Source organism: Podarcis tiliguerta, assembly GCF_965153285.1.
Source record: "Podarcis tiliguerta genome assembly, chromosome: 3".
Taxonomy (NCBI): Eukaryota; Metazoa; Chordata; class Lepidosauria; order Squamata; family Lacertidae; genus Podarcis; species Podarcis tiliguerta.
Window position 1 is genome coordinate 16,236,893 of NC_139536.1, and position 10,761 is coordinate 16,247,653.

The 10,761-nt window shown below is 43.9% G+C and overlaps 1 protein-coding gene across 8 annotated transcripts in view; it reads right to left on the minus strand.

Moving 5' to 3' along the window:
- The window catches only part of MAP4K3 (mitogen-activated protein kinase kinase kinase kinase 3), an 80,023-nt gene extending 69,299 nt beyond the window's left edge, over window positions 1-10,724 (minus strand). For 3 of the 8 annotated variants that reach the window (XM_083433016.1, XM_083433012.1, XM_083433011.1), the window contains exons 1-2: window positions 10,298-10,683; window positions 1,004-1,061 (exon numbers count right to left, since the gene is read on the minus strand). In XM_083433016.1, the coding sequence (XP_083289142.1) occupies window positions 1,004-1,061; window positions 10,298-10,405 (166 nt within the window). In that variant the 5' untranslated portion in view covers window positions 10,406-10,683. Of the gene's footprint in view, window positions 1-1,003; window positions 1,062-10,297 lie in introns of all 8 variants that reach the window. The other 5 variants (XM_083433018.1, XM_083433017.1, XM_083433013.1 and 2 more) reach the window with 5 other exon arrangements.
- Window positions 10,725-10,761: the final 37 nt, after the last annotated feature.

Below are 10,761 nucleotides of genomic sequence, written 5' to 3' on the forward strand. Positions count from 1 at the left end.
GAATATCTGGGTTTTTAAATCAAAAAGCGATTTTCTACAAGAATATGCACCGCTTTGATTCCAGGAGGCGCAGATACACACAGGAATACTCACTGCTAGTTATGTTCGCAAAGTCTGCAACCTCCTTGTATGTTTGACTTGGCACAGACTTCTCTGTAGAGGGAAGTTTATCCCTTTACTCTTTCCTTTGCACCCGGCTGTGTTGGTTTCTAGGTGTTCTGTAACTTACAAAGGTCCTTGAAATACGGCCAAAGTGCTACCTACAGCCACTTCCCTGCTTAGCTCATCTTCTTTAAATAAGAACACAGAATTTCAGGGTGGTGTGACTGTACAGTAAGCCTTATCAGCATACAAGGCAGAAAAATGCTAGTGAATGTTGCTCTTTTTTGCCATTTTTGCCAGCAGACAGCTGTTATATTACTTTGGTTTTTCCAGTATTTCTCCCCCCTATACTTGGAATAAATAATTCTATACTATCTGAGGTTAAGATAGGAAAGGTCAGGAACTGATAAACAGTAACATATTTTATTCACTTATATTTGTGGGGGGGGGGGGGATTCGCTAATTTTTTTTCTGCCAGCCTTTCAACTGTTTACTCATTGAGAACAAAGAGTGTGCACAGCAGGGCCTTACGAACTGTGGCACCAACCTAACACATTTTGGTGCGGCTGCAGACTCCCCAACCATCCAGAGCAGGTTTGGGGGGCACACAGGAGAAGGGAGTAAAGGCAAATCCTGACTGTGTAAGTGGAAGTCCCTTGTACAAGTGGGTTGCCCCAGTTGGATATTATCTTAACCAAAGACTGTTAAAAAGCGCTCTGATAAGATTACAGTTATTCTTTGCGGAAATTAATTGCTAGCAGTAGTTATTCAGGTGCCATGGGTCAGTCAGACACCTTTTTTAAAAACAACACACACACACACCAAAAGAAGAAGATGGGGGACACACAAAAAGAATAAATGGAAATAGAACTACAAGGTAGAAAAAAATTGAAAAGCTTACCTGGTTCTAATTTTATTACTTTAATCGCTGCCAGTTCACTTGTGTTAACATTCCGAGCCTATTAAAAAATACAACCAAAGGATATTAGAACTAAGAAAACAAGCAGTGCTACTAAAGCACTTAAAATCTGGACACTCAACTTTTAACTGAGCCACCTTCAAAGTTCTGGTGGGTGGAGGGGGAAATTTAAAATCATAGTTGAACAGTCAAGAGGGAATCTTCACGCCCATATATATGACATTTTGTTGTTATTAAAAGCATGCAATAAGCTGTCTAGAGACCTTTGAGGGTGGGGGGAAAGACTGTCTATAAATATCAACGTGCCTTAATTATTCATACCACACTAGCAGTCCAATTTGCATTATAAAACAACCTAATGCTACTCAAGTTTGTGATAAAGTCACCCGGCTGTATCCAGTGGAGGCTTTGCGCTAGCAATAAAGCACTACTGCTCATACCAGGAAGGGCATCTCCCATCCAGCTCCTCGTACCAATTGAAAAGCTAGTTGCTCTTCAGGGGTTGGGGCACTCCAGAACAGAACTGGATATTATACAGAAGGCTGCAGGAGGTGAGTCGGTAGGAGGGGATGGAAATTCTATTATTCTATGACAAGTCTGCAATTCTAAACATACAAGCAACCTGTTTACATGGGGGTTACGTTCAGAGGCACAGTGCGCGTCAGTGAAATCGTGTATATTTGAAACACCGTTGGAAAAGCCTGCAAACACTCTGTCCGTCCGTCCCCCGTCCTGTTCCAACCCCTTTGTGACATTTTAGGTCACTTCATGGTTCAATGTGTGTAAGGTAAAGGGACCCCTGACCATTAGGTCCAGTCGTGTCCGACTCTGGGGTTGCGGCGCTCATCTCGCTTTACTGGCCGAGGGAGCCGGCGTACAGCTTCCGGGTCATGTGGCCAGAATGACTAAGCCGCTTCTGGCGAACCACAGCAGCGCATGGAAACGCCGTTTACCTTCCTGCCGGAGTGGTACCTATTTATCTACTTGCACTTTGACGTGCTTTCGAACTGCTAGGTTCGGAGCAACGGGAGCTCACCCCGTCACAGGGATTCGAACCGCTGACCTTCTGATCGGCAAGTCCTAGGCTCTGTGGTTTAACCCATAGCACCATCCGCGTCCCTTCAGTGTGTGTAGCCACGTGCATATTGAATGTGCGTAAACGGGCGGTTGCCTGTACTTACTGAGAATAAATCAATTTGATGTCACTGGGCCTTACTCCTGAGTAAACATGCTTAGGAATTTGCTCTGGGTTAGGAGACTCTTGAGCAGATTTCTGGGGCATCAGGGGAGAACAGATTGGGGGTGTCCCATCACGCAAGTGGGTGGGCATCGTTAGATGTTGCCAATCATTATTTTCCCACATACCCTTATCAGTCATGTTGAACTTTCAATATGGTGTATTACTGAAGGGGGAATGAGAAGGGACCCAGGTGGAAGTTAGGGTCCTGCTTCTACCAAAACACAGTAGCCTTGTAAATTTTGCCCATAAGTTCTTCTTATGAATTGCCATATATTATAGTAGCAGTAATTCCAGGAAACTATTTGATGAGTTGTCATATTTCTAGAGTGACTTTTGTTTTGGTGAACTGAAAGTAAATCTCTTCTTCCTTTAAGAGAGCTGCATGGAGATGGGATGTTGCAGAGTTTCACTGTAAACTGGACTAGCGAACAAAGAGAAAGAGTAAAGGCAGCGGATGAGTCAAACTCATTACTTCACTTGCTTCAACAATCACTGCTGCTACCTTAGAAGGCCATCAACTGTCAGCAGCAGATTTAGAGGCCAAAGCCAGCCCTCGTGGATCATATTTGCTCTAGCACTGAAAGTCCTTCAACTGCCAGAAGCTAAAGGAAGGTCCAAATCCAGCTCTACAAGTTTCTATCAAGAATAATTTTCCACTGAAGCCTTAGAATTCTGCATTGTAATTGTTTTGTGTAACTGCAATCTTGTTAGATGCCTTAAGCATGCCAATGGACAGTGAAGATTTAATAAAATATCAAGCCGCAATCCCTCGCTCTACCATAAACCAAGTTACTGCATACAATCTTTGCATAGTGGTTCATTCTGTAGGTAGTGAGTGGTTGTCTTTGCCATATTTTCTAACCAATTACCATAGCTGTTCCCAACAGACCAAGCCGATAAGTAATCATCACTTTATATTAAGTGCCAACAAGTGAAAAGCTGAATAACCAACAATCTCCACAATATGGTCTCTTGAAAATTGGTTAGGCCCATTAATGAATATGATCACATAATGCCACAATACTCAAATAGGCTAATGAAGAAAATCCAAGGTTGGAGTTAGACACATCAAAGAAGCATTTCAGTTTAAAGAGTTGGAAATTTAAACAGGGAAAACAGGTAGAGAAAAGTAGGACCCCACGTCGCCATCTGTTGGCACAATGTTATATCACAAATACAATGCATATAAATCACATTTTCTTTAACAATCTGAGTCCCAAGGCTCAGCAGTACAAAACCAACATCCCTAAGGTAGTGTATAAATTTTATGAAATAAATAAATAGAAACTAACAAACAATATGGTCTACTAAAACACTAATTCCTGTTCTCTTATGTGAGGGGTGAGATCCTGAATTTTGGATACTACTGTTAAAATGTAGGACCCTTAAAATCCATTCCTAGAATACTTCTGTCCATGAGATCAAGAATGGCAACTTCCAGTTAAGAAAGTAAAGAAGAAATATGAATATCTAGGAATTTTCTCCATTACTAAGATACTTGCACTTATTTCACAGTGCGGATTCATATGAAAAACCATTATGGAAAGGATCCAACACACACAGGGATGATGAGCCAACATAAGTGTTACTAATCTCAAAAATCACGTCTGCCAAATTGTACTGACATTTCTTATGTTCCAGCACCAAATGCATCTATATTCTGAGATGACTGCCATAAATCAGCTTGCAGTAGGGGAAAACACCTGTGTTTGATCTTGTAATCTGAACTAACACTGTCTGTTTTAATACACTATTTGCAGCCTTTTAGAAGGAGAGTAAAAATGAGGATTCTGGGCTCCCATTGCAATTGAACCCACAATGTGTCCATCAATGGCAAGTCTATTTCAAAAGCCTTGTCTCAGAGAAAGAACCCCTTCCAAAGACATAGGATCTATGTCAGATGTAATAATATTTTGTTTTTTCAATTATATCCCTGCAGTTTATTTGAATGTCAGGTATCTGAATCTTTTGATGTTCTGAACAGTTTTTATATAAAAGCTGAATTTTATATTGTTTTCATTTTCTATGATTAAGTTACACATAAATGTGTTTATCATTAATTTACACCAAATTCCAAGATGAAACTCCTTAAATAAGGGCCATTTCATAAATCAATTTTATCCGAATCAGGGCATCAAATGCAACTTGCAATGTAAAAAAACTTCTCTCTCTGTGTGTGTGTGTGTGTGTATCTGTATCTGTATCTATATCTACAGATTACAAGCCAATAATTTTTTTAAAAAAAGATAGAGCTGAATTAAATTTATTCAAAATATACCAAAACAGTGGCACAAAAAAGCAAAAGATTTGAAACAGCTGCCTTAGACTGAACAGTTCTGCAGCTGGAATTTCCACCATCCCCAATGTTTACACCAACCTAACCTCTCTCGCTGATGGGAAATACAGCAGGGTCTCTGAAGCAGATCTTAAAACTCTGGGGCAAACTCATATTGGGGCAAGCTGCTCTTCAGGAATCCCAGCCCCAAACTGTTTAGGATTGTGGTGTCCAAACTTTTTTCAAAGAGGGCCAGATTTGATGAAGTGAAGGGCTATGGGGGCCGACCAAAGTTGTTGACCTTTTTTTAGGATTGAAGTTGAAATAAACTGCCACAGGGGGGCTGGATTAAACCAACCAACGGTATGGATTAGGCCCCAGAAACGGACTTTGGACATGCTTGGTTTAGGACTTTATAGCAAGAATGAGTAACTTGTGGCCCTCCAGAGGTTCTTGGACTCCAACTGCCAATAGGCCCAGTCAGCGTGGCTAGGGATGATGGGAGTTGTAGTCCATCAGCGCCTGGAAGGTCACAGGTTCCCTACTCCTGCTTTATATAAAAGAATCAATATCTTAAATTGTGCCCAGCAACAAACTGGAAGCCAATGGACAACCTGCATAATAGGAGCAGGGAACCCTTTTCAGCCACATTCCCTCCTGGGCAACCTTCTGAGGGCTGCCTGCCAGTAGGCAAATCAACTAATGTAAATTTTGCCGTAATGCAGTCTACTAGTTTGTACACCCACTCATACACTCCTCTGCATCCTTCATCCAAATAAGCAAGAGACATTATCAGAGTTCAATGACACATTCCAGCCAGGCAAAAATGCCTCAGTTATAAAACATGGCTGGTGAGAGGGATGGCTCCAAGGGCCAGACAGAATGAGCTGAGGATCGTATTTGGTCCACAGGCCTGATATTCCCCACTCATAGTCTACACCAACTAGAAGTTGCTCTCCAGAGTTTCAGGTGTGAGTCTCTCCCAGTCTTACCTGAAGATGTTGGGGAATGAACCTGGAACCTTTTGCATGCAAAGTAGATACTCTACTACTGATCTACAGCCCTTCCCCAACCTAATCTTCCAGGAGCAGTTCTGGGTTCAGAAGCACTCCCAAACTGCAAACTTAATCCTTCAGAGAGAGGGCAACTCTATGCAAAGCAGGCTGTATTCCCCAACCAGGTTTAGCTTCTGTACTGACTAACAGTACTTCCATCTTATCTAGATTGAATCTCTTCTTGTTAGCCCACATCCAATCCATTGCTGGGTCCAGTTTCAACTCTTTGGCATCAGTTGAAAAAGAGAGAGAGAGAGCTGAGTATCATGAGAAGACCCAACCCCAGACTCCATATGACCTCCCCTAATGGCCTCACATACAGTAAATATCAAAAAACAAAGAGAACAAACTACAGCCCTGAGGAACCCCATAGACAAATGCTGAATGGGCTGAGCAGGAGTTTCCCAGCACCACCTTCTGAGAGGGATCAAACACTTAGGTTTGAACTGCTGTAAAACAGAGCTGCTAAATCTCATATCAGTCCAAAGCTCTGAGAAGATACCATGATTGATTGAATCAACCAGCAGAATCACCAGGGACACACTCCTCCTGTCTAGCTCCTGGTGTTTGCTATCCAAAAAGACAGTTTCTGAACTCAGGTTGGAAAGGATCCAAATAACAAACTTCAACCAAGTAAGCCTGTAATTGAGTTTCTATCGCTTTGGCTAGGCCCTTCCTCCAGAAAGCAATTCTGGAGAATGAATAACTATTGAGGATGATGAGATCCAGTTATGTTTTTCTTTAGTCTGTGGTCAGGACAACTTCCTTAAAAGAAACTGGGGTACACAGTCTCCAAAACAGCATACAACCTCCACCACCTAAATGGGAAGGCAGGCCTTGTTGGCAGCTTCAACTAACTAGGATGGACAAGAATGTAACAAACAAGTGGTTGGTCTCATTCTGCAAAGCAACTTGTTCGCCTCTAGACTCAACACAACGCAATTCACCCATCAAAATTGAATAACTGACTGTCTCAGTTACCACCCAAGATCAAGCTCTCAACATCAAGTCGAAGTTGAGTGGATGTGATCAGCAAAATATTTTGCAAATTCATCACACGTGTCATACTGATGCATTTGCCAGGGAGCTGCAGCTGCATTTTGGGTGTATACAACAAACCTGAGTTTGCATCTGCATCATGTGGGAAATGGCCCAAATGAGCAAAGATTTTCACAGATTCGAAACAAAAAAATTTGCCAAAAATCAGATGCATAAATTATCACTACCTATCAAGATGTTTTGGGTTTTTTAAAAAGAAAATGACAGAAACTGTGCTTGCATGTGTATGCATACATACATGTGTGTGGGGGAACAACAACTCTTTCCTTTGAACTTAAGACCCCATCTCAGCACAGGATGCATCCTGGCAACATTTGAAAAATGCATTCTCTGCCTTCCTGTGCTGCCAGCAGCTTTAAAGAAATCTGTGACTCCCACACTGGAGTGTATTGGAAGTATTTCCTGCTGGTTGCCAGAATTACATTTCTGTTTGCCACTGACAACCTGAGATGTGAACCCCTGCCAATAGCAAATGTTCTATTAACTACAGAATGCTTTGATTAAGGAAAGTTTATAAAATGGCCCTTTAACTACTCCAAATTGCACAACCTTGTTTGACATCCTCATGGCATGTACATGGAAATCAAAGTTAAAAGGCATCTGAATATTATTAACCTAAACATGCACTTCCTGGTTTTCTTGCACTAACATATTATGCCAACATTCCTTGAAAGACATATGTTGTTATATTGTAACCAAGCAGTTTGTGGCTTTTCAACATTTAAGTATTTTCTGTATCAGCATATGTGTGTGTGTATATATACTGTATATATATATATATTTGTGCAATATTATTTCCATTTTAACAGAATATGCAAAAACTTGATTATTCACAAGTGCTTAACTTAATAGTTACAAAAATCAAAGTGTCAACTAAACAAGATCTTGGTGTCAACTAAACAAGGACGACTTTGGAATTCAGGCTAGCAATAGCTCAGGTTTTTAAAAATTGTAATTATTTTCATATACATAATGTAATTTATGTACAGGGGGATGCAAGGTGTAGCTTCCATCATACGTTTCTTCCATTTGTATGACTGGAAGAGTTAGAAATAGTTCTGCTACTCTGAAGTTCTGATCACATAAGTTTCCTCAATGTTTAATTTAATTTGACCAGCTCCCTCCATCTGTTATTTACTTTTTACTGTCCCCTAAGTGCTTTGCATTATGTTCTTAGTTCAGCCTCAAACCCACACCACTGCATTAACTGCAACCCTGAAAGGTAGCAGCAGCATCCTTATAGATAACAAACCTCCCAGGGCACACAAAGAAGGTATACTGCAATATGAGTTGAACCTATGTCCTATCAAATTAGTCCAGCAATCTATCTGCTGACTCCCCTTGCCTGTGGCAACCAGAGGCCCATGTGACCGCTAATCTGACCTACTACCTTCAGACTGATTGATCTTTTCTTAGAACTGTCTCTTATAAAAAAGACATTAAAATATTCAATTTTTTATTTTAAATATTAAGTGCAACAAGACATCGAGAGTAACAGCCCAACTGTGTGACATTTCCTCACAAGTACATTCCACAGTGCTCTGTGGAGCTTATTTCCAGGCAAATGTGCAAAGAACTGCATCCTAAAAACTGATTTACCCTACATGGAGGAATGCAACATTCCATCAGCACAAGTATTTCTGCTTGCTCCAATGAATGATCTTTCCCCACCTCCCCTATTTGCTGTTCTTGGAGGGATGGGGTCCTCCTGACACACCCCTGAGCCAATGGGGGAACGTTTGAGAGGCACCTAGGGAGAGGACTAGTTAGTGAAATTCAACCCTTAATTTCTAGATGCAGCCTCCACAACCAGATTTTTGGTAGAGACCTGAATCCATTCATCTGGCCCAGCTCTAGACTATGTAGCCTGGTACACTCACTCCTCAGGGCATTCCAAATTCAAAATAACATTCATGGGCTTTTTCAAAGCTCTCCTGAGTGATCTAAACCCACTTCTCCTCATGCCACACTCCAAGCAGGGTTTTAGAAGTCAAGGGTGTCTACATGCGTCTCTAGTTAGGGACTATAGTGGTGGTTTGTTTCGTTTTACTAAGAATTTGAAATGATCCTGGCTCTCTCTATCACACACCTTCTATTATTTTTCATTACTTGGAGAAGCAAGAAAACTGAAAGACAGGCAACACTGGATCGTAAAACAAGTTGTTCTCAGTAAATCATGCATTATAGCAGAGTATCACTACAACTTGGATTAAAAGGCATGTTAGAACATTGCTATGAACAAGCCCTAGGGACTCTGTCAAAGTGAGGTGTTGATGAAAGGCAGGGCAAGCGGTTTGTTTTACATGGAGTTAAGCATGACTCTGTGATATTCCTTCTTTCTCAGAACATGGCTGTGTCTGAAGCTGTGCCTTGTTCACCAGGAATGCTGAAGAGCACCTTCTGCTTGGGACCAGGCCTCTCCAAAACATGAGCCTGGCAGGAATCTCGGACTAAAGCTCCCACTATCAAGAGTCCATCACCTCCTAAATGCAAGCGTCAACAGCCTAGACTTCATTCCTGGGAGTGAAAGAGCTGGCTCTCAGGAAACTCTGCTTCTTGATAACAAACTGACAGCTCTTAGCAAGAAAGAAAACACTTTAAGACCAAAAGGAAATGGGACTCCTGTCTCTTAGCCTCAGGGGCAGCTGGAAGACTCGGGGGACAAGCCCCTAAAGTCAGGATTGTGGGCCTGAAGTAAAAAAAAGAAACATGCCAAGTAGTTGAGAGAACAAGATGAGATCAATAGATCAAAAGATCACAGGTCTTAGGAGGGATTTCTTGGCCAGAGGCCCTGAGGATTGAGCTAGCTGGGGTGGGTCATTCAAAGCCAGGTTTGTACTGACAAACCTGGCTGGTAAGACTGAGAATGGCCTCCAGGAAAGGGAAACCTGGCTGTCAGGGTGTGGGTGAAAACTGGCCTCTATTGACAAGAGCTGACCATCTGAGGAATAGGGTAGTGGGCTGGGAAGGCATGGCATACGGACAAGGCCTGTGTTGACATAGGGTGACCCACCACTTCCTACCACCCCACATAACAAACCAACTTCTTATCGCCCCACCTTGATCCTCCCATGTCGGGGGAGGAGGAAGAAGGGAGGGGGTGTCTGTATTATTTACTCAGGATGCCAAGCGACTGTATAGGAAACACTCTTAAGGTATGATCTTTCAGAATACAATAAATAAATAAAAATAGATGGTGCACTGGGACTGCACCAGTAGAGGTATGCTGGTGTCACAATGACAAGTCAGAGAGAGAGAAGGAAATCTGTGGTTGCAGGTGACACCCCCCCAAACCTCCAAGACACCCTCAAAAGAGCCAGGAGGGAGCAAGTCTGGGAAATTGGCGCCCCCAGTTCCACCTACAAGGGAGGGGGAGACCCAGATCCGGCAATAATGGGATGTACATCAAAGGGGAAGAATAACGGGGGTGAGGTTGACACTGGGATATGTGTGGATTTGGGAGAGGGGCTGCTGAGACACGGGTACGGGGCCGGGCAGCCCAAGCAACCATCAAAGAGAGGAAGGGGGTCCTGCTAAAAGACACCCCCCAAAGAAAGTGGAAAGGGGGAGGGGGAAGGGTCAGCTCTTGCAAGGGGGCGCGGAGAAAGGGGCTCTGCGGGATGCCCCGGAGAAGGCGAGGCGGGTACCTTGTAGACGTCGCCGTAAGTGCCGCTGCCGATGCGCTGGATGAGCTCGAAGTCCTCCTGGGGGTTCCTGCGGGACAGGTCGCACACCCGCCCCCCGCCGGCGCTCATGGTGCGCCGCCCCCGGGAGCAGGGAGCGGCCCCCTCGCCCCGCTCCGACGCAGCAGCGGCAGCCACCGGGGGGGAAGGCGAGGTGCGCGGCGACGGAGAGGAGGGGACGGGCGGGAGGAGGGCCAGCAGGTGGGCGACGTCTGGGGGGGCGGGGGAGAAAGGGGGAGGAGGAGGAGGAAGAGGGAGAGAAGAAGACCCGGAGCGATCACCGCCGCCAACGACGACGCCTCCCCCCTGCCTGCTCAGCCAACATGGCGCCCGGAGCCGCCGTCTGCGCACGCGCGCAGGTCCCCTCAGCAGCCCGGCGGTATCGCTTGCGAGAGGGAGGAGCCCACGAGGAGGAGGATGGACCGGGC